Source organism: Lytechinus variegatus, chromosome 15 (genome assembly GCF_018143015.1).
Source record: "Lytechinus variegatus isolate NC3 chromosome 15, Lvar_3.0, whole genome shotgun sequence".
In the NCBI taxonomy this organism is placed as follows: Eukaryota; Metazoa; Echinodermata; class Echinoidea; order Temnopleuroida; family Toxopneustidae; genus Lytechinus; species Lytechinus variegatus.
In genome coordinates, this window is record NC_054754.1 from 10,327,010 (window position 1) to 10,351,710 (window position 24,701).

Here is a 24,701-nt window from a genome sequence, read left to right on the forward strand (position 1 = left end):
GGTGCAGAAATTATGGTAGACCAGTGGACCGTTTCATGAAAGTTGTCAGCACTGACAAGTTGTCTTTCTCCGACAGTTACCATAGTAACAGTCAGAGGCCATCGCCTTTCAGACAATCAAAACAAATGATTTCACTGAAACTGTCAGCACTGAAAATACATTAGTCATAATAACACCCGACCAAAGAATCAATCCATTATGGAGCTAGTAATAGCTCCATGCTGGTCAACCATACGAAGCATGCATATAAATCAGTACAAACATAATTAATTACGTAATATTTTTACGCAACGCTGAGAACGCTGTGATCTCGCCCCGGCCCCCAGATCGAGCTCAGCTTCCTGGGTCATACAGCCTCCTTGCTGCCAAGCTTCGGGCATTGCCTAATTCAAGATGGGTTCGAGGACGGTTTCCCTGTGCGCTCTCGAGCAAATGTCCAAGACTGACCTAGGAAATTATGAATATTTTGGATCAGAAGTGGTTGAACGTGTTCACAAATTTGGACCGAATCGAATTGGATTTGACGGAGGACAACCGGGTGATGCACTTCTGCAAAGAGCATCTCAATCGTTGCTAAAGGCTGCTAAATGTCGACTGGTAAGTCATGACATCAATATACAAGCCGTTTACAAGGTTTTATACAGGCCTAGCCTGTAGGCTCCTGGAGCTACATAACTGAAGCCTATACGTCAGTAAATGACATATACTCTCCAGGAGCCTCCATCAGGCCTATCCCGAGGTCTATACAATATTGTTTAATTTCTTCTTCACTTTACTTAGTTAGTTCACTGTGCTCATCAGCGATCCTGTTCATTTTTACCGACTTGTGAAATCATGAAAAATGATATATGTTCAGCAGTACTGAACTTTTTTTGTTTTAATGAAGCTAGTATATTGCATTGTCTAATCCATTTCTGTCGAAAGTGTTCTCTTTGAGGAATTAAATGGATGCTCCGGGCTAAGAATATAAATATCTGAATAAAATTCACAGAGCAAAATCATCACAATCAGATAAAACAAATAACAAAGTTATTGAATTTCAAAATTTTTAAAGCAAGATTTTGTAAAAAGTTGTATGCACGTCGTCATGAATATTCACTAAGCGTGCTAAGTGGGTAGATGATGTCACACCCTCATATTCCTTTTTATGGTACATGAAAATTATAATGTGTATATATGATGTGTCTTTATGAAAAAATAAGTTGCAGCGACTGGCGGATCCAGGGGGGGGGGGCAAAACCGCCCCACCCCCTGAGAAGCAAAATTTGTAATGTAAAAATGCCATTAAACAAAGGTGTGCCCCCTATATTTTGAAAATGAAGACCTTTTTTTGGTTGTAATTTTTTTTTTCGGTACGAAATATTTATATTTTTGGGTTAAAATCCCTTTTTTTTGCTTGTCAAATTTTCCCTCTGAAAAAATGTGCCCCCCTTGAAAAATCACAGATCCACCCCTGGTTGCAGCAATAAATAACTCATGCACTTAAAGGTCAAGTCCAGCCCAGAAAAATGTTGGTTTGAACAAATAGAGAAAAATCAAACAAGCAGAACACTGAAAATTTCATCAAAATCGGATGTAAAATAAGAAAGTTATAACATTTTAAAGTTTCGCTTATTTTTAACAAAACAGTTATATGCACAACTTGGTGACATGCAAATGAGAGAGAAATGATGGCCATCACTCACTCTTTCTTTTGTTTTCATTGTTTGAATTATACAATATTTAAATTTTTACAGATTTGACAACAAGGGCAAACTTAACTGAACCATAAAATGTTAAAACAATGGTAATACCACATGTTCAGGGAGAAACAAAACTTTGTTTCACAAGACAACAGGGAGACAATTTGAATAGGCCTATTTCATGTAATAAAATACAAAAGAAATAGTGAAGGATGTCATCAGTCCCCTCGTTTGCATACTGACCAGGATGTAAATATAACTGTTTTGTGAAATTAAGCGAAACTTTAAAGGGTCGTAACATTCTTATTTTATATCCGATTTTGATGAAATTTTCAGTGTTATGCTCCACAGATTTTTCTCTTTTTATTCAAATCAACATTTTGTTTAGGTGGATTTATCCTTTAATCAGTTGTTAGTTCAATTGCTTTAGTTCTTAAATAAACTTAATACACTAAAATACAAAAGAACAAGTGGGGATATGACATCATCAGTCCATGCACCTAATGAATATTCAAGAAGACATGCCCAGAACTGTTACCAGAATAATGCAAATCTTTAAAATTCAATAACTTCGTTATTTGTTATCCGATTTTGATCCGGTTTTCAGCATTTCGCTCTGTGAATTTTACTCTATTCATTCAAGTATAAATATCTGCAGCCTGGAGCATCCCATTAAAGGACAAGTCCACCCCAGAAAAGGGTTGATTTGAATAAAAAGAGAAAAACTCAACAAGCATAACACTGAAAATTTCATCAAAATCGGATGTAAAATGAGAAAGTTATTACATTTTAAAGTTTTGCTTAATTGAAAAAAAAAATAGTTGGGATATGCACATCCTGGTCGATATACAAATGAGTAGACTGATATACGGCATCCACTCACTAATTCTTTTGTATTTTATTATACGAAATATTCTAATTTTCTCATTGCCTATTGCCAAGTGAAAAGAAGATTAATTTCTCTCTGAACATGTGGAATTAGCACTGTATAGTTATTATAATGCCGTGGCGTACCGTTGGTCACGTCATGGGGGGGACCATAAAAAATTTGAGTCACTTAGTGAGCGCGCGCTCAGTTGCCAGGTATACTGACCTATAATAAAGACATTTTAAGGACAGTGCCATATGTATCCCACTGATTACATAATGCGAGCGCAAAGCGCGAGCTGAAATTTTATTAGATTCAGACCTAAAAAGGACGTTATAAGCAAATTTTTGTAATCATGATACGTACCTGTCTCGCTAAACAAACAGTGCGAAGCGCGAGCTGAAATTTTTTGTATATGTTGACCCCAAACAGAAATTCAAGGACTATTTTTTAAAGGAATCCATTAAGAGTACACATATCTCACTATAGTCATCTAATGAGAGTGCTAAGCGCGTGCTGATTTTGTTAGAATTACATCTAAACACATCGAGCACGTTTTAAGTATTGTAATCATGATTATCATACGCATCTCACTAATCGAATATTGCGAGCGCGAGCTGAAAATTTAGGAAACTCAGATCTGAAGAGGGACATTTTAAGGCTTGATTGTATAGGAATTCACGAAGACCATGTGCATTTCACTAACCAAATGATGCGAGCGCGAAGCGCAAGCTGAAAATTGTTGATAATCAGATCAGAAAAAGGGACATTTTAAGGAATGAAGAGCAATACATATCTCACCAATCCACTATAATGCAAACGTAAGCACGGACAGGAAATTTTTTATATTAATACCTTAAAATGGGGCAATCACTTTATGTAGTCATGAAAAAGAAGTATATGTCACTTCATAAAACAGTAATAATTCGAAGTGCGAGGAAATATATTTGGTGTATATTGAATTGAAAACGGATGGTTTTAGTACTACAGGATTATATATCTCAGTCGTTAAGCAGACAATGCGAGCACAAGGAACAACGAAGACATAGGCCCTGAGCAAATTATGATTCATAAAGTTTAATTTTATTTTTTGTGTAATATAACAAAACATAATTATAATATAACATTATAATGAACAATAATTTCTTCTTCCCCACTACGTTTCTTTCCCTTTCTTCCTCTTTTTCTCCTTTTGCCGGTTTTTTTTTGGCCAGCAGATTGGGGGGCACGTGCCCCCCATGCCCCCCCACAGTTACGCCACTGACTATATGGTTTAGTCGAGTTGGTCCTTATTGTCAAATCTGTAAAAAAATGAAATGATGTATAATTCAAGCAATAAAAGCAACAAAGAAATAGTGAGCGAGGGAAAACATCGACTGTCTCAGCATTTGCATGTCACTGAGTTGTGCACATCACTGTTTTGTGAACTTTAAAATGTCATAAATTTCTTATTTTACATCCGATTTTGAAGAATTTTTTAGCGTTATGTTAGTATAATTTCTCTCTATTTATTCGAATCAACATTTTTCTGGGGTGGACTTTACCTTTAACATGTTTAAGCAATATTACTGGTCAGATTTCAGGCCCCCCCCAAAAAAAAAAAAGTCAGAGCATCGATCATCTTTACTTTCAGTTCACGTTGGCTCTTCGTGTCAATTATGTGTAGCTGTTTTTGCTAGTTTTTCATTAATGATCATGCTGATTCAGATGTTTTCTTCAGCTTCACTGAAAGAAATGATTCTGCGAGCAATCTTCTCATCTTTGTCACAAAAACCAGAGAAAAAAAAACAGAAAGAGGCAAGTTTGATACCACCCTTTTTATACTCTGGTACATCGTCCGATCACTGTCCTCTTTACGTGTATTACGAAATATGAAGGGGTTGGAATTCGCACAGATCTCACTGATTTTGAACTGTTCTTTTCTCCTCTAATTGACTAAATCTCAAAGTTTTCACGTAAGTTCTTAATTTCCCTCTCTCAGACCAAAGTCTCTTCACGCCAAATAAGTAATAGTTCATCTCTGCATGCGTCTATGTTCTCTCACATTTGAGGAGCAGTAAATTCAGAATATTAAGCAGAGCTGACTTTTTGGTTAGACACTGATCCATTTATTAATAAAACATTCAAAGAATAAGATACAATCCAACTGCTCGTTTGGCATGTTTGATTGAACGATTGAAATGAACTCCAAGACATGCCCCAACATGAGAAAACTCTTCTCAAATGCGAATTACCACCTTAAAGCATCGACCCATTATTCTTCTCTCAAGAACAATATTCGTCTTCGGTCTAATTTCAGTCAGGGACTGCACGCGACTGAGAGTCGCTCCTTGTTGTTGCATAACACAAAACGGCAGACAGGGATAGCTCCATGCTGTTAAAGGACAAGTCAACCCCAACAAAAAGTTGATAAAAAGAGAAAAATCCAACAAGCATAACACTGAAAATTTCATTAAAATCAGATGTAAAATAAGAAAGTTATGACATTTTGAAGTTTTGCTTAATTTCACAAAACAGTTATATTCACATCCTGGATGGTATTCAAATGAGGAGACTGGTGACATCACTCACACACTATTTCTTTTGTATTTTATTATGTGACATATGAAATATTCAAAATATTCTCCCTGTTGTCGTGTGAAATAACGATCAATTCCTCCCTGAACATGTGCAATTAGCAATGTTTAATGCAGCGTTCTCAAACGGTAGGCCGCAAGAAGCTCCAGAGGAACAAAAAAATGAGAGAAAAACTATAGCATGTTTCACATGCAGATCTGAACCTGTCCAGCAGCCCGAATATGTTCGGTCTACGTGGGTCAAACAAGGCTAAAGCATGCTTTATCACAGTATGATGGTTTCGATCTAACTTTGATGTGAACTTCATCATGTATGCATATTATGTAGAATTTTATTGTCGCCCATTTACCGCGACATTTGTGAATGCAGTAAGTTCTTGAACTATTCTTGTTTCGAACGTGCTTCAGGACTTTGTGTTCAAATTTTACGAAAACATACTTTCATCAAAATGGATCTTTAAAAAAAAACGATTTAAAAGGGGAGAGGGAGTAAACGAATTGAAAAGTCTCTGAATGTATATGATCCTGAATACATTAAATTTGGATTCAACATGGCTGGCAGTGATGCAAAACCATAAGCAATGTTTGTCGAATGTTAAAGGTATTCAGTATTCTTGTTATTAAGTTATTATGTTGTCATCATGGTTGTATATGTTTGGAGGAGGGGCTCAAAGGCCGGGCTACTGAAAGTTATACGCACAAATTATAATCATTGTCTATCTTTGAGTGAGACAAGTAGTCATATCGCTTTCTTAAAATTTTGGTAGGTGGGCCTCGAAAAAAAAGAGAGTCAAAGTGGTTCTCGAGTAAAAAAAAAGGTTGAGAAGCGCTGGTTTAATGCTACTGTATATGGTTCAATCAAGTTGGTCTTTATTGTCGAATCTGTAAAAAATGAAATATTGTATATTTCAAACAATAAAAACAAAAAAGAAATAGTGAGTGATGGACATCATCGACTGACTCACCTATTGTGCATATCACTGTTTTGTGGAAAATAAGCGAAACTTTAAAATGTCATAATTTTCTTATTTTACATCCGATTTTGATGAAATTTTCAGTGTTATGTTGGTTGGTTGGATTTTTCTCTTTTTATTCAAATAATTTTTGTTGGGGTGGACTTGACCTTTAACGTCAACGAGCGAGACCCTAAATGTGTAGTATATGATATAGCTCCACGCCATAGAGATATGCTCCATGCCTGGGGACAGTTTCATGAAAGTTGTCAGCACTGACAAGTTGTCTTTCTCCGAAAATTACCATAGTAACAGTCAGAGGCCAGTGCCTTTCAGCCAATCAAAACCAAGGATTTCACTAAAATTGTCAGCACTGACAATTTAGTCACTGCATGCTGACACTCATGAAACAACAGATTCTGATCCTCGGCGCGGCGTGAGGTAAGACGAGGTCGCACGCAACAGAGATCTGTTATGAGATAATGGTTATCGCATATAGGTCGCATGCGCGACTGAGACCTTGACTGAGACTGTCGTTACGTAAGCAAAGCTTGAGGACAGCACACGTATGTTCATCACCCATAGGTTATGTATCAACCCAGTGGAGTTCGCCATTAAAGGCCTTTGCACAGTTTCAACGTTGGTGTCGTGATACTTTTTAATAAAGAAAATGTGTGTCGTACCCATGACAACATGTATTGTTGCTGGAATTTCCAGGAATTTAAAATGGATATGGTGTGATCAAACTATGAAAATTGATAACCCATATGTCAATGGTCATATCAAGACTTTAGTTCAGAATATCGTGCACAAATAAAGGCAGATCAGCCTAATTTCATATCATTGTCTAATACGTAATAGATCGGGTGTGGGGGTGGGGGTAAAAAATTTCAACATTCTATTCTACCAAGTTCTCAATTTTTTTTATTCTTTCTTTCTATAGTATGTCATTTTGTTGTTATTTCTTTGTATATTTCTGTTGAGTTTGACAACTCTCCGGTTTTTTTTAATGTGTAAGCTAGATGAATAGTCAGTGGATCTTGGGGCATATGGCAATTGAAATCACGTCTTTCAAGTGGCGTTATCATCTGATCGGGGGGGGGGGGGGGGGGGAGGGGGGGGGTGAGAGCAATATAAAAGTATCGAGCTGCAATTAAAAAAAATGTCCCCCCCCCCCTCCATAAAGAGCTGTTAGTAGACGGGGATATATAAATCGTGTGTGAAGGGGGTGGCGGTCAAAGCAATATATTGAGTTAAAAATTCAACAAAAATATTTAAGGGTACCACCAAAGAGCGAGCTTTTTTTCCAAGTATTTGTCCTAAAATTTAAATATTCTGGGCAATGTTTGTGTTCCTCAATGTGTATCCACCAACTAAATAATTACCGCCAGCGCGAAGCGCGAACAGACAATTTATCTTATCAAAAAGGGATTAAAATATTTGATATTCCGATCTGTAAAAGGGACAATTTAGGCTCTGTATTTCAAGCACTTTGTGGGAAAATTGTTATAGGTGGATATGAATCACAGTTTGAAATAAGCTGATATGTTTCAATATATTCCTTTGAGCTTTGACATATAGCACCCGGACATCCTTAGAACATTATGTCATCAAATGAAAATGATGACTATGTTCATATTTCTCTTCCAAAGCGCGAAATAGAACTTGTCAATATTCCATTTTTAAAAATGACATAGTAATTATTAAATTGACATCTTATCTATTAATGTATAAAATAAGCCTAATGAGCCCGTGAAAATCTTTTAGTATTATGGCTTGAAAACTGGACATTAAAAACACTTTTGCAATTATGATGCGCGACTTAATATATAAGAGGAAAGGATTAAGACAAAGTAATTTTACAGCTACAACTGTAGTAAAGTATATTCATTTGCGAAAAAAAGGTAATTCTTTTTTTATCTTAAAACCGTTCCGGTGATATTCATAATGTAGTTTATATTCAAAGAAGTAAATTGTGTCAGGAACTCGTTGGCTGCAGTAAATAAATAGTTTGTATCATATCCAATTTTAGTCGAAGTGCCGGAATCGAGCTCTTTGGTATTAACACCGCTTGAAAGAACCAATTATGTACATTGAAGACTAAACGCTGACTAAACAAAAGAAAAATATAAACTGATTGAAATTGCCATGCATTGCATACAATGACATACATGCAGTATTTTGTTTCTTTTACACAAAGAAAACTCAGACTATGCAGAAGCGGATCTAGAGGGGGGGGGGTTGCAACCCCCCCCCCCCAAAAAAAAAAAAAAAAAAAATCCGCGGACCATTTTTTAATTTAATTTTATTCTATTTCTATGTATTCATTTAACCTCTATACCAAAAATAGTGGAGTTTTAGATGCAAGAAAACGCCATTTTCACACACAGATTTTCAAAAAATTTCTCTCCTGTGGGAGGGGGGTGCCCCCCCCTCCCACAGGAGAGAAATTTTTTAGCAATTCTCCCCTCGCTCGGTCCGCTCGCTTGGACTCGGTCGCTTCGCTCCCTCGCATACCACCCCAACCCCTTTATAAAAAGCTGGATCCGCCCCTGCTATGACACCCATCATGATTTTTGCTTACAATATGATTATATTTACATCACAATTTAGATGATTATAGACACCCCACGCACACATATGCGCTATGTATAGAGTCCAATGTGAGTATGTTACATAATGCAATCTTGACTTAATTTGCCTTTTAGTAATTCAGGAAAGAAATAATAATTCTCGAAAATGAAATCATTCATGTGTCAGGTTTATTCCGAGCATTTTCGAAAATCGTTTAGCCATCAATTTTTACAGATTAAGTGACAAAATTAAGCATTAAAGTGCAAAGTGATCATTACAAGGGAAAAGGTACGTAGAAAATATGACCTTACACCAGTATGGGACTAGATATCCGTCCCCGCAGACACGGCGATCAGCCAGTGTGCGCACGCTAAAATTTATCATTCTGCGGCTCGCGTGCTAGGAAATAACTGTATTTTTCTCTCAATTACGAAACTCATTGTGGAAAAGGTTATCCCCCATGCATTGATATACTCGTAAAATTTAGCGTCATGTATCATTTACACACAAAAAATAGAATATAACCCTTCTTTTGGAGAACTATTAGTAAGTTGTTCGAATCTAACTATTTTCTTTTGAAAATATAAAAAAATTACCTGATTTCAAATGCCTGTCTTTTCCTTAAAAAAACTGGAGCACAAAATCCACTGCCGTTATCATTTATGAAAAATTCTAAAAAATGTATTAAGATGCTTTTAAAGAAAATGAAAATTTAAGGGGATTCGAAAATAAGGATTTTTCAATGTTATATCAAATTTCTGTTATATTTTCATCAATTTTGGGATTGCATCGAAATGACTGATAATTCGAAGTCTACCCACACAGTGCTTGTAAATTTGGTATATGTTGGTAAACTGATAGTTAACGTAAATGATAAACATTCATAGCCTCACTAAAATTTAACGATTCCACTGTTTTTATGATTTTAATGTCGCAGACATTTTAGAGAGTGAAAAAAGGGATGCTCACGAACGTCTCTAACAATACGGCTAAGCGAGAAGACATTTCAATGGCGCGCTCCACTGATTTGAGGCCGTGAACATACGTGAGCAGCTGCTGCATGGACCTCCAACTTACAGGGTCAACTACAAATGCAAACGAGCGGTTGTAAACAACCCACAAACTATGCCAAGGACTCACTAAAGGACAAGTCCCCCAAGTCCACCAGTGGCGTAGCTAGGATTTTTTTTCCTGGAGGGGCACTGGGGGGTCCTTGCTTTTCAGGGGGGGGGGGCACCGGGCCATTTTTCCGATGTGTATGTGTTACAAGGGCGGATCCTACTTTCGCCAATATAGGGGACGGGGCCCGAAATTATCTTCACCTATATTTTCCCCGATCAGTCACTTATTAGTTTTCTTATAAAACAACATGAGATAATCTCATAAGCCTTATAAAAAAAGTGCTAGAGCGAAGCGCGAGCGTTTTTTTATTTATTTATTTATTTTTTTTTTACTTTCATGTACTTTGTCCTGAAAATTTAATATTCTGGGCAATGCTATGTGTGATCCTGAACAAGATTAGATGGTTACTGCGAACGCCAAGCACGAGCAGAAATTTGCATTTTACTGTTCTAGCATTATCTAAAAGGGACCTGTATATAAGGACTGCTTACAGTTACCCATTAGATTCACCATTGCATGACTCCTTAACTTATTTTCTTTCTTTTTTTTTGTTATTATCTGCGTGTTGAAGTCCTGCTCTATTATCTCTTTTCCCTTTTTATTTTCGTATCCCTTATGTTTGTTAACATTTTTTTCTTTTGTTTCTTGTTCTTTGTTTTGTTTGTTACGCCGTTCTCTGTTTTTTCACCTTCGTGTCTGTCTTCTTCGTATAGGCAATTCTAACTTATTTAGAGGGGTCCACACAATACAAGCACTGCTTTTTAGTGGATCCCTCCATTTTCTCAGAATTTTATTTTGATGGTTATGATATTTTGCTTATATATTACTATGTTTTGTTTTACTTCTACTTATAGATAAATATCATATACTGTACATGCCTGAATTCATTTGTCTGTATGTAACTATTTTGCCCTCATTACTTTGTTCTTCTGTTTTCGTAAGTATAATATTTTCGTAGTTCTTAAACCGAGGACCCCGCTGGGAATTTTTCATGCAATTTATGCTGAATAAAGGGAACTAATTAAATTTTCATATTAAATAGCATATGAATAACCAGGGTCTGGGCGGAACGGATTTGAAAAGAAGTTGGGTGGGTGGCGGGGGTAGGGCTAACAATGGAAGAAAAAAATCAGATATACGCCGTTTAAGAAGAAGGAGGGCTGAAGCCCACCCAGGCCCATGCAGACCCCCCCCCCCCCCCCCGTTCTCCTAGATAAGTGATCTAACTTTATAGTATATAGGAGAGCCGATGTCAAATTAAAACAGTCCTACATTTAACAAATTCGATCTTCCAGGGTAGTCGGTCCAGTCGATCGTTTAGAAAAGTCAACTCCGATATCCGCGAACCAAACTCAAGGTTGCTAGCATAGCACATTCATTTTCGATCTTTGGCTGTTTGGCACCAAAGTTGGTACCGTATACCACCACTGTTTCGTACAGTACCGGTACACCGAATTCGCGAAAATGCCAAGAACCGATACTAGTAACAGAATAGAAATGGAGTCAAAAAGACTTTCTCTTGACGCTTTGGGGCAAATGTCTAAAGTTGAACTTCAGAAACATGGTTATTTTACGTCTGAACAAGCTGAGTTGAATTTCCACCTGAGCCCTCCGGGTATGATGGCATTTTCTTCTGGGAGACCCGCTGAAGAGCTCCTTCGTGAAACCTCACTCTTGATGCAAAGAGCTACTCACCAGCGATTCGTAAGTTTACGGTCCCGTGCCATATCAAGCGCATGTTGACGTGGACGACGACCCCGGCCGGCCCCAGTCGCTAGCGCTATAGCTGCGTTGCGAGTGCATCGCCTTTAGTATCGGGTCGCGTTGCTGCATGAGCTGATCGTCTCGTGTTTCGTGTTTCTAAAAAAATAATAAATAAAACCCATCAGACCCTTTCATTTCCATTGATGTGCGTGATTTGAATTGAAGCTTAAACATATAAAATGGCGAGGCGAATTCCGATGGAAGAATTGGAGAATATGACGAAAACGGAGAGGGAAAAGTACCGTTACTTCGTTACCGAGTTTCGTCATAAAGACCTAATATCGGCAGACATCACTTCTATGTTCCCCGGAGCTCCTGGGGAGATGGTACTGCAAAGAACAGCTGAGATGATGCAGACAGCCACGGCAGCACGTCTGGTACAAAGCATGCAATAAAAATAAGTCGCCTATTGTAGGCCTAATATAGTGATAGTCTCTGTACTGGTACTGAAGATTATGTGTTTTTTTGTAATGTATGTAGACAGCAACTTGATTAATCAACCCCTCACAAGTTTTGGTAAATCCGCTCTTCAACGGGTATTAACAAGTGTCTTGTCATTGAGCATGGGGCGGGGGAGAGGGGCTGTCTGTGCAGTGCGCACGTAAAATATTAGCTTGTCCTTGAGAAATATTTATTTCTTAATTTGAAATTCCATAAAATTTTTAGTTGATTGTGTCAAGAATATTTTAAAAATTCTATATTTTAAAAAAGAAAGATAGATATTAATATTTTGACCTGGGGTGGTATTCTGAGGTCATTTTAACCTTAAAATATTTTATCTCTTAAAATGAAATTGGTATTCTGAGATGAGATTTTATCTCTCAGATAAAATTTTAGATTTTATCTTGCGTATCTACAAATGATACGCAACAGAACAATGCCTGCGTACACATACCCATCGCGTATCTGGCCATTGCAACGCAGATGATGTGCTTGCGCCCATGTTACTTTGAAGAAAAAATAAAATAAACTTAAAAGAGGGTAGAGGCTATTTTCTCTCTGCGACGTTGATTTCACCAGTATTTTTATGTGAATTAACCCCAAATGGTGACATGAAAATGAAGAAAAATTATATACTTATTGAGAATAACACCTTAACGTTGTTCCTGTACAATCAGAGAGTATTTCATAAGACTTTTCTTTACTAATATTGTCTTTGAAATGATGTTTGAAAAGATGCGATAGAGACTTCGAAAAAAGATGAGAGTATTGTCCTTTTTGTTAAAAAGAAATCTCCGTAAAGACGCGCAAGCGTATAGTGCAAGCGTATCTGAAGTCAATAAATTGACGCAATCTGGCCCCTTTGCCACACCTCCTGGCAGAATGGATTTTAATTGGTTGAGTGATATGAGAGAGCTATGAAAGCGCGTTTCTAATTGGATATTGATTAAAATATAGGTGTGTCTTACAGAGATAAAATGAAGATAAAATGGTTCTCAGAATACCAATTCGGAGATATTTTAAGGGTATTTTATCTCACTGATTTCAACGGAGATAAAATATTTTATCTGAGACAAAATGGATCTCAGAATACCACCCCTTGGCTTTATTGAAATAAAAAATGCTGCCAGTATCAAATTAACCATAATATGCCCCATGTCTGTGTACCCATTCACATGACAAACAAGATTTCAATAAGAAAGGCTGCATTTTGACCCTGTTCTTCGAAATGCTTTAAGTAAAAGTCAGAAGGGGAAGACCGGACACTCAATTTCGCTCGTGGGGAAGGGCACACAAAATCGTTGAGTATTAACCTTTGCACACAAGCATGCGGCTGTGTATAAATATATGGGGAAAAGAGGAGATTTTGGAGAGGGCACAATTGCGGTGCATGTGGATCATTCCATATTTTTATTTCCGAGAAACCTATATTCATCACTAATTTTAGGGAAAAGATTTTGAAGAAAAATAATAATGTAAAATTATCTATTCCTTCACCCCTCCACCATTTCCTTCATATCATGTACACAACCCAAAATCGTGATACGCAAAGGTCTACTTACTCAACGCTGTAGGGCACTCTTCCCGAGCATTTCGTTCCGGGGAGGGGGGGCACTCGACCAAAAAAGTAGTAGATGTGTGCCGCGGGCGAGAAAAAAAGGGGGCCTTGGAGCGGGCTTATTGTAAAGAGGAGGGTCCTTGGCACGGGTGCGCTAGCACAGATGCGATGGTCGGACAGCGCTCTGCGGCCGCTTTTCACCAAAATTGCGGCTCTTTGTAGCAGATCAATACGGCTGGAACGTCGTAACGGAAAATATACGAAGCTTTGGAGCGGATTTCTTCTTTTTTCTTGATAAGAAGAAAATGCTATGCTTTGGAGCGGCTTTCTTTGTTCTTTTTCTCAATAAGACAAAAATGCTATGCCTTGGAACGGAAAATTGAGTGTAAAAATGGGGGTCCCCTCCGTGGCACATACCCACTATGCATTATATACTGAGTGCCCACCCCCCCCCCACCCCCCGGATTTCATTACTCCCTCTAAAATACTAGACAGCCGGCAGCCGTCTGTTTTGAGGAGTTTTTAACATTTGTAATTTTTTTAAAAATTTCTCCTCGTACACAGACGGCTCGCTATCGTGCAGCCACCATTAGAAGGCTAACAAAGCAAAATCCCCCCGATGGTGCTCATCGATTTTTGTCTTTATTTCATAAAAATATATAAAAAGAACTACCAAAATACAGATTATTATTCTGTTTTGGCCTGAAATGCGCCAAAAAGGAAAAACAAACTTAAAAGGGGAAAAACAGTGAAATACTTTGGCTATCACGCAATTTCACTTCCCTGTTTTATCTGAACTTAATACATAAACATCAGGGGTGGTATTCTGAGGTCATTTTATCTTTAAAATATTTTATTTTATCTCTTAAAATGTAATTGGTATTCTGAGATGACATTTTATCTCCGAGATAAAATTTACGATTTTGTCTTGCGTATAAATTTTATCTTGCATAACTAGATGATACACAACAGAACAGTGCCTGCGTAGACATACCCGTATCTGGGTATTGCAACGCGGATGTTTTGCTTACGCCCTAGTTACTTTGAAGAAAAAATAAAATAAACTTAAAATGGTAGGGGCTATTTCATCTCCTTGATGTTGATTCACCAATATTTCTAGGTGAATTAACCCCAAATGTTGACATTAAAATGAAGAAAAATTACATATTTATTGAGAACAATGCCTTAACGCTATTCCTGTACAACCAGCAAGTATTTCATAGGATATGTCTTGACTAATATTGTCTTTGAAATGATGCTTGAAAAGATGCGATAGAGACTTCGAAAAAAGATGAGAGTATTGTCCTTTTTGTTAAAAAGAAATCTTTGTAAAGACGCGCAAGCGTATAGTGCAAGCGTATTTGAAGTCAATAAATTGACGCAATCTGTCCCCTTTGCCACACCTCTCGGCTGAATGGATTTCAATTGGTTGAGTGACACGAGAGCGCTATAAAAGCGCGTTTCTAATTGGATATTGATTAAAAAGTAGGTGTGTCTTACAGAGATAAAATGAAGATAAAATTGTTCTCAGAATACCAATTCGGAGAGATTTTAAGGGTATTTTATTTCACTGATTTTAACGGAGATAAAATATTTTATTTTATCTGAGATAAAATGGATCTCAGAATACCACCCCAGGCCATTGAGTCCCTGTACAGATCAAGCTAGAACTTCGGTCTCTGTATTTTGGTGAGTGGAGCCAACGGAGTTCAGCAGAACAACCAACATAACAGAGACCAAAGCTTTTGATCTACCTCTATACTGTCCAGTTTTCCCCTTGTAGTGTCTTTGCTAAAATTCAAGATCTTTTCACTATTTTGACTCAATTTTTTTTTAATGAATATTAGTGTAAATGTATATATCACAGTAGACAGCTGGCAGCCGTCTGTTTCGAGGAGTTTTTTAACATTTTTTTTTATTTCTCCTCGTACACAGACCGACGGCTCGCTATCGTGCAGCCACCATTAGGGGACTTGCAATGCAAAATCCCCTCGTCGGGGCTTTTCAATTTTTGTCTTTAATGAATAAAAATTTCGAAAATTATAGTGACCAGAGTGCAAATTTATATTCCCTCTTGGCATCAATTGCGAAAAAACTGAGAAAAATGAAGTTAAAAGGAACAAAAACAGTGACTTACCTCAGCTGTCGCGCAAATTCACTTCCCCGTTATATCCGATCTTAAGTACATAAACATATGGCCATTGAGTCCCCTGTACAGATCGCGCTAGAACTTCGGTCTCTGTATTTGGTGAGTGAAGCCAACGAAGTTCAGCTGAACAACCAACAAAACAGAGACCGAAGCTTTTGGTCTAATATCACAGGTGCAAGATCATTTAATTGTTTGAAATTTGTTAGACCTCTGTCTTTTTTTAGAATTGCAACAGACCCCAGATTGCTATGGGGGTATCAAGGTCAGAGGTCATATCGCACAAACACAAGGGTCGTGCAGTTCTTTTTATAATCTGTTCTTTGTCTTAAAGGACAAGTCCACCCCAACAAAAACTTGATTTGAATAAAAAGAGAAAAATTCAACAAGCATAACACTGAAAATTTCATCAAAATCGGATGTAAAATAAGAAAGTTATGGCATTTTAAAGTTTCGCTTATTTTCAACAAAATAGTTATATGAACGAGCCAGTTACATCCAAATGAGAGAGTTGATGACATCACTCACTATTTCTTTTGTAATTTATTATATGAAATATGTAATATTCTCGTCATTTTCATGTGGAATGAAGTTTCATTCCTCCCTGAACACATGGAATTCCATTATTTGAACATTTTGTGCTTTAGGCAAGGAGGTCCTAATCGTCAAATTGGTAAAAATTGAAATATTGTATTATTCAAACAATAAAAAACAAAAGAAATAGTGAGTGAGTGACATCATCGACTCTCTCATTTGGATGTAACTGGCTCGTTCATATAACTATTTTGTTGAAATAAGCGAAACTTTGAAATGTCATAACTTTCTTATTTTACATCCGATTTTGATGAAATTTTCAGCATTGAGCTTGTCTGATTTTTCTCTATTGATTCAAATCAACATTTTTCTGAGGTGGACTTGACCTTTAAATAACTCTTAAGTTTGAATAATGATTATAGTGTATATTTCTAGAGCGCACACACCGTCAGTAGACAGACGCTCATGGCGCTAGCCGAGCAACAGTTCTCTTTTACAATAGAAAAATGAGATTTTATAGAAATACTACACAAGAACCATGAACAATCACAATGTAAGAATAATAATTTCACATCTGCTTCATTCACCCCAACCCATCCATCAGCCCATCATCATGCGGAACCCAGTGCCCTCTAGCTGCCCCGTTCACTGACAATTTAAGGGGTAAACCCAGTCAGTACATAACTCACAGGAGCTCTAGCAATCTGAGGACACCGGGTCCCACATGAACAGCCAGTGAACGGGAAGGGATGAATCATCTTTCTTTTAATCATAAATGGAATACAACAAAATACATTTAAAATCAGTTACAATTTAAATAGGTATGTCTTAAGGTGATCTTTGAAAGTAGTATATGTCTTGATGGAGCGAAGTGAGAGAGGAAGCATATTCCATAACCTTTTCATGCTCTTTTTCTCTTTGTGTTCTTTGAACATCTCTTTCCATTTCTCCCATGTTTAAGTTCTTATCCTATTTCTCTTTTTCTGTTCCCTTATTTCCTTCACCCTACATGAATGCCCGATCTTGATCCTCCTTCCGCCCACGTTTTTATTGCCCTAAATATCATTACAAGTATTCAATGCAATATTTTTTTTTCTTTTTAATTTTTTTTCAGACTGAAGAGCTAGCTGATAATTTCCTTCACCCTACATGAATGCCCGATCTTGATCCTTCTCTACCCACGTTTTTATTGCCCTAAATATCATTACAAGTATTCAATGCAATATTTTTTTTTCTTTTTAATTTTTTTTCAGACTGAAGAGCTAGCTGATAATTTCCTTCACCCTACATGAATGCCCGATCTTGATCCTTCTCTACCCACGTTTTTATTGCCCTAAATATCATTACAAGTATTCAATGCAATGTTTTTTTTTTCTTTTTAATTTTTTTTACAGACTGAAGAGCTAGCTGATAATTGTGACCTCCTCCAGTATGGCTCCTTGCAAGGTGACCCAACTTATCGTATTCAGATGGCCAAGTTTCTCACAAGAATATACCAAAGCCCAGTCCACAGGTAAGCTATAAACTCAAGGTTCAGGGGAGCATTCATCAACATTTTGTCCAATTGATCGGACAACTCTCCGTGATTTTGATTGGCTGACAAGTGCTGTTTCTATGGTAACTATCGGATAGTTCTTGTCAGACAAAAGGACCAACAAGTCCTTCCATGAAATGTCTATGACACATCCGTTTTCACAGGGAAATTCATATCAGTGATTTTCACTGACATATTTGATCTGAGCGAATCAGATGCAAGTATTTCAGTAGCTTATAACATCAGTCAATGGAAATAGCTTACTGTTTATTTCATGAAATATATGTACTTCCCAGTCATGTGACTTTGGTTTCATCCCTAAGACTGAGATGACCCTATGAAGTGGCAATGGAGAGAAAGTGAGATACGCACTGAGGGCAAAGAGCCCCTTTCACAAGGACTTTCTGGATTTGTGATTTTTAATGGTTTAGTCTTGACCCAGGGGGCCGTTTCATAAAGCTGTTCGTAAGTTAAGAGTGACCTTAAGAACGACAGGTGATCTTATTGTGGTAAATGGTATATTCATTAACGATGGTTACGCTCATAAAAAAGGTTCACCAGTCGTTCAATGGAAAAGATCCATTCAAGCGGAATTTTTGTATCCTTTACCAACACTATCCACGAGCTTTAAAGTCGCTCTTAACTTACGAACAGCTTTATGGAACACCCACCAGGGGTGGTGCTATGGGTAAGGGAGGGGAAAGGTTTTTTTTTTTTTAATTCCAAGAAAATGCTTATTCTGATATTCTCATACATGCGAGCAAGCAAAAGCAAATGCCACATTTCAATTCAAATACATTCCCCAATATTTGGCATTCAGAATTCATCATGGGTAGTACATACATGTAGTAATAGTATTTATTTACACCTGATACAATATATACGCCATCAATTTTGCCATCCTCTAAAGTTTCTCTTCGTTTGAAGTATGAACTGCTGTAGTGCTTGAGTAACTCTGGTTTTGAGAAATTACTGGCGACAGATTACCATCTATAGACAAAGCAAGGAGCGAAAATTTCATTTTCAATTTCCTTCCATTTATTCAGTTCCCTTTTAAACATAACCTAACATCATTAATGATGTCATTATTTACAGAATATATGAATGAGTTTTATGCAAAGCAATATAATTGATATTATTTTATCATAAGATGTTGAAAATGTGTGTGGATCGGACTGTGTGTGTCTTTGTAATGGAATGTCCACTTTAACATTATTCTAAAAAAAATACCCAAGAGCTCCTTTTTAGGTAGGAAGTGTAAAGTGTGGTTGTGAAAAATTATTCATTCAAAAATTTGACTTCTCACCAGAAGAGCTGGGGTTTCAGATTTCTGCAGAAATTCTGAGTGTATGCCCTAACAATTTGACTAAAATGTATAATTTCCAAACCCCTGTAATACAAAGCCTAGCAATGGATTCTTATGACTGATTTTATCATTACTTCACAAAAATAACTCAGTTCTTGATTTATTGTAATATTTTGTGATACAGGACCTTGGGTCCTGTTACTCAGCTTAGGTTGTGATTAATATTATGCTTGATGTTCACAATTTATTGTACCTTTTAGTCAATGGAATCAATCATAGAAAACTGTACTATGATCATTACTATGCATTGTGTTACAGGCCCCTGGGCCCGATCTTACAAAGAGTTACGATTGATCTAATCAATCGTAACTCTACAGAATCCATCAGTGTCAGGATATTTTCTATAGGAAATTTGCAAACTGTCCTTTGTAAACAAAGGCGAACACACCACATTGTAAAAAAATGATTACGGTAATTAATGAATCATAGATCTGGAAAACATTTTGAACTAACATACATTTTAGATGTTGATATTGCTGGCCATCCATAGTTTGGTTGATCGGATCAATCGCAACTCTTTGTAAGACGGCGCCCTGATCATATTAAATCTGTCTGTACAAAATGATGGATGCTGACTCTTTTTCAATACTTATTTTGTGTATTTTGAACCTCTGTCAAATTACTCTGTGCCATGAAAGTCTTTTTTGGGTTGACCCAAGAACCTTTTCCTTCCTAGCCCCTGTCTCATTTTATTAGACCTTATAAATGCTTTTTGAACGGGTCGTGTGGTTCATTGGTTCTAGAGCATTGTCTCATAATTGCAAGGTTACTTGTGAGTTCAAATCCCCACTCTGCCATTGTCTCCACTTTGACAAATAGGCCCACTTTGATAAAAAGGTCAGCCACTATGACTGATAAACCTACATGTAGACATAAAATGTTTCCTAGGAAATTGGTTATACAGCTTGGCGTTTACCAGCAAAATGCTGTCCTGCTGAGTTCCTATGGGAGTTACCATAAACAGAAACAGAAACAGGAATGTAAACATTTCACCCTTGCCTATTAACTGAATTGCCAAATGCTGTTTGTACTAATGTAGAGTTACACTAGTGAATGTAGCTATTATAGCTCCATGCACTAACTTTAAATTAACTCTGGAAGTCATTGTGTCACATTTTTTTTTTCAAATAAAGAGTTCAGTGTTTGTTATACCTTACTATTGTGTTGCATGCTGAAAAACACCTATGACACGAATCTGGTAGGAATCGGTCACTTCAGCAGGGGGCCAAGATATGACCTCGTAAATACATAATTAGCCTCATATAATAAGTCAATGTATTATTTGTCTTGTTCATAACATTTCAGTTACGGGGCTGATTTATTCATGAGGTCATACATGTGGCTTGGGCCCGTCATGGACCAATTCCCACCTGTTATAGGTTTTGGAGGTATTTCATCACGCTCTGCTGAAATATGCTGTTTAAAATTCCCAAATGCAAACAAGGAAAAATTGATGACATCACATATCAGTACCTTATCGCCCCTCCCCTCATAGCCAAATTGAAGGTCATTATCGATTTGTATCAGTTTGTCTCCATATATGTATGGTATTCCAACGGCTAGTAAATGCATGCATCTTATGCATGATAAACTTCCTATTTGACTGATGAGCTCAATTCAGTTTATATTAAGTAACATTTACAATGTACTTTGATACTAGCATACTTTTATGATGATTTTATGATGATTTTTATGATGGTTATTATTTACCTTGCAGGCCAGTGGGTCCATTGCGTTATTTGAACTTTCGAAGTGCTCTCCACACACGTAGATAGGCATCTGGGTTGCTCCTTTAAATGGGAATGAAAATGAAATAGTATGCTTGTCAAGGGATATATAGTTGTTTTTTTTTGGGGGGGGGTAGTGTATTTTGACAGCTACTTAGTTCAAAACATTTTTCAGTGGTTACATATTTGCTTATTTTGCTAGGTACAACTAAGCTGAAATTATGAATTTTGCCTACATCACATGTATTGCAATATCATGAAAGTGTCTACAATGATACAATACATCAGGTGATACAGCATTTCTTGATGTGTACTTTCTTTATTCATCTGTACTCTGACCCTATTTGCAGCTTTTGTAAACATTGTCAGGGTGAGAAGCATGTCATGATGATTGAGATCAGTACTATTAAACAGTAGTTTGACCTAGTTTATTAGTTTAACAGATTGCATATCTCCATGGCCTGGGCAGTTAGCCTGTTGGTCATAATGTGAAAAGACGTCCCTTGTTTGATGAGTTGTGTACTATGTTATTTCACTTACATATATTTGATCAGGATTATTATCCTAGCAACCATCTTCATTTAAATGAGTTGAAGCCCAAAGGGTGAATATCACTGTGGGAAAAAAAATTGAACAAAATCATTGACTTTTCAAGCATTATTTGTTTTCTGAAGAATAAATATGGTAATTATCTGCAGAGTGCAGAGGATTGATCTTCATAGTTCATATACACTCACATTTCAACATAATTGTGACAAAGGTGGATGAAATGTTTATGCTGAACATTTATGTGTAGTCCCGTATATACGTTTCTGTGCATTGTGAACGTGACTTGCGACACACTTGTATAGCATTATCTGCTCATATTGGTGATTTCAAAATCTCAAAAAGCCAACACCTGTTTACATCATAATTGTACTTTTATTTTAAAATTATACTGATAATAGTTTCCTGTTATTAATGTGTACCTTTCTTCTGTCCTTTTTTCAGTGATAACATCCTGTGCAGTGCTGGAGCTAGCCAAGGACTAAACTTTCTCTCCACCCATTTCTTTAAGAAAGGCGATCTAGTTTTTGTAGAAGACCCCACATACTTCCTAGCCCTTACAGCATTCCGGCATGACCAGCAGCTTAATGTTGTAGCAGGTTAGTAACTTATGGATCAGAGTTGTTACACAAAGGGTTCATTTTAACTTCAGATAGTCATATTTGAAGTCCGTGTTAACCCTAATAGTCCCATGCAGGGTATTTATATTCTTGTTAGTCCCTATGTTGCATTATACCCCCCCCCCCCCCACCTTGCCCCTTTGAGAGCTTAACAATGGATCTCGTGATCACAATGAGACTTTGCATGACAGCACAAAATTTAGTCTTAAAATTTTTGCAAGACTTAGATAGTCGTGTAATTGTTGGTGCGAGGTTTTCATGTTACAGGTTTATCTGCAAAATGTTGAGGGAAGCATAAAATCCAATAGATTTCCAGATTTCTTGCCATACAGAAATGCATAAAAATGACGTCGCTTAAGCACTTCAGCCATGATACTGTCAATCCTAACAATGGTCTGTATTAGTTCTTTCCTTGTCCCTTACACTTGAGAAGTTGATTAACATCTCAAACCTCTGACCAATATCCAATGATATCTAAAGACTAAGGTGTCATTAGTACAAGATTTCAGAGAAAAAATATCCTGTCAAAATCAATTCCACATGTAAAGTTTCAAACATGCATTTGTAAGTTGAAGTTATGTTAAGTCCAACGTATTCCACTGATATCCTTTTTTCTCATTCTGCAGTTGCTAAGGAAGATGATGGCATAGATACGGATGATCTAGAGGAGAAGCTTTCAGAACATCTTGGAGATCGACCAGCAGAAGATAAAAGACCGTTTCGTAGTTTACTCTACCTCATACCATGCTTCCACAATCCAACTGGGTCATGTACATCTATAGGTAATAATATGACTGATGGCGAGGGTAGGGGGGTGGGGGTTGATGGTGGTGGTGGTGGGGGGGTAGTGATGGTGGTGGTTGAGGTGTTTGAAGAGGTGATGGTGGTGGTGGTGGAGGTAGTGGTAATGATGGAGATGGTAGTGGTGGTGGTGGTAATGATGGAGATGGTAGTGGTGGTGGTGGTAATGATGGAGATGGTAGTGGTGGTGGTGGTGGTGATGGTAATGAAAGAGACCAAATTAAATTTTTTAATTTAATTTGGTGATTGGTGATTTTTTTTTTACCTGATTGCTAAGAAAGCATGAATGCTTGTAAGCAGGCAACTGAGGACCGACGGCTTAAGATCCTCTCCGAAGGACCTGGTACTGAGGATTAATGCCTTACCAAAGGGCACTAGCGCAACAAGTGGGAATCAAACTCAGGTCACTGGAATACGAATCCCCCACTCTACCGACTGAGCTATCGCGCCTCCTCGGTAGTGGTGGTAGTGGTGGTAATAATGGAGATGGTAGTGGTGGTGGTGGTAATAATGGAGATGGTAGTGGGGGGGTGTTAATGATGGAGATGGTAGTGGTGGTGGTGGTAATGATGGAGATGGTAGTGGTGGTTGGTGGTGGTAATGATAGAGATGGTAATGGTGGTGTTGGTGGTGGTGGTAATGATGGAGATGGTAGTGATTATGGTGCTAATGATGGAGATGGTGTGGTGGTGGTGGTGGTAGTAATGATGGAGATGGTAGTAGTGGTGGTGGTAGTGATAGAGATGGTGTTGGTGGTGGTGGTAATGATGGAGATGGTAGTGATTATGGTGGTAATGATGGAGATGGTGTGGTGGTGGTTGTGGTAATGATGGAGATGGTAGTAATGGTGGTGGTAATAATAGAGATGGTAATGGTGGTGTTGGTGGTGGTGGTAATGATGGAGATGGTAGTGGTGGTGGTGATGGTAGTGGTGGTGGTGATTGTGGTGGTGTTAATGATGGAGATGGTGGTGTTGGTGGTAATGATGGAGATGGTAGTGTTGGAGGAAGTGGGGCGGTGGTTAGAAGATGGAGGCAAAGAATAGAGGAAGAGGATAGTAAGGAGGATGAGAGTGGAGAAGAAGGGGGCGAGTAGGGTGAGAAGGTGAAAAAAGTGCAGGAGGAGAAAGGTTAAGAAGCTTAATGATAATGACGGAAGGAGGATATGTTGGTGGAGTGGGAGGATGAGGAGAACAAAGATAATATGATAATACATTTGTATTGCACCTTTTCTAATACAAAGCGCATTATATTGAGAGGAGAATTAAAACATAGAAACACATATAAATACAAATGAAAATTTAAACAATAAAAGACCAGTGCTGGCAAGCGGGAGTTAGCGGAAAAGATGTGTTTTTAGATTTCTCTTGAATACATTGAGTGAAACGGAATTCTTTACAAAGTTGGGGAGATCGTTCCATGTTCCTGGAGCAGTAGCTAGGAACGCCCGCTTGCCAGCATTGGTTCGACATCTCGGAATCTGGATAACTCTACTGGCATTAGATCTTAGATTATAGTTAGATTGCTTTACATGAATGAGATTACACAGGTATGAGGGTGAGAGACCATTGATGGCTTTATAAACTAGAGTAGCGGTCTTAAACTGGAGGCTATGTTGTACAGGGAGCCAGTGCAGAGTGCTAAGTAGAGGTGAAGTGTGGGTGTTCTTGGGCTGACAAAAGATGAGACGTGCTGAATGGTTCTGGAGTAGCTGAAGACGATGGATGTTTTTAGTTGTAGTGCCGTAAAGAAGACTGTTGCAATAGTCAAGGCGTGATAGGACCGGGGCACGAACAGCAGCATGTGTGGTGTTTTCATCTAGATATTTCCTAGATAAGATGAGTGGGAAAGACTTGATAAGGAAGGAGTTAAGAATAAGCATAAAAGGAA

General features: G+C 37.6%; 1 protein-coding gene across 4 annotated transcripts in view; it reads left to right on the top strand.

The window, feature by feature from the left end:
- The first annotated feature begins 375 nt into the window (after nucleotides 1–375).
- The window catches only part of LOC121428893 (2-aminoadipate transaminase-like), a 28,914-nt gene continuing 4,588 nt past the window's right edge, over nucleotides 376–24,701 (top strand). For 2 of the 4 annotated variants that reach the window (XM_041625769.1, XM_041625770.1), the window contains exons 1-4: nucleotides 11,156–11,479; nucleotides 17,613–17,731; nucleotides 21,836–21,990; nucleotides 22,638–22,793. In XM_041625769.1, coding sequence (XP_041481703.1) covers nucleotides 11,240–11,479; nucleotides 17,613–17,731; nucleotides 21,836–21,990; nucleotides 22,638–22,793 — 670 coding nt within the window. In that variant the 5' untranslated portion in view covers nucleotides 11,156–11,239. Of the gene's footprint in view, nucleotides 598–11,155; nucleotides 11,480–11,563; nucleotides 11,917–17,612; nucleotides 17,732–21,835; nucleotides 21,991–22,637; nucleotides 22,794–24,701 lie in introns of those variants that run through there. The other 2 variants (XM_041625771.1, XM_041625772.1) reach the window with 2 other exon arrangements.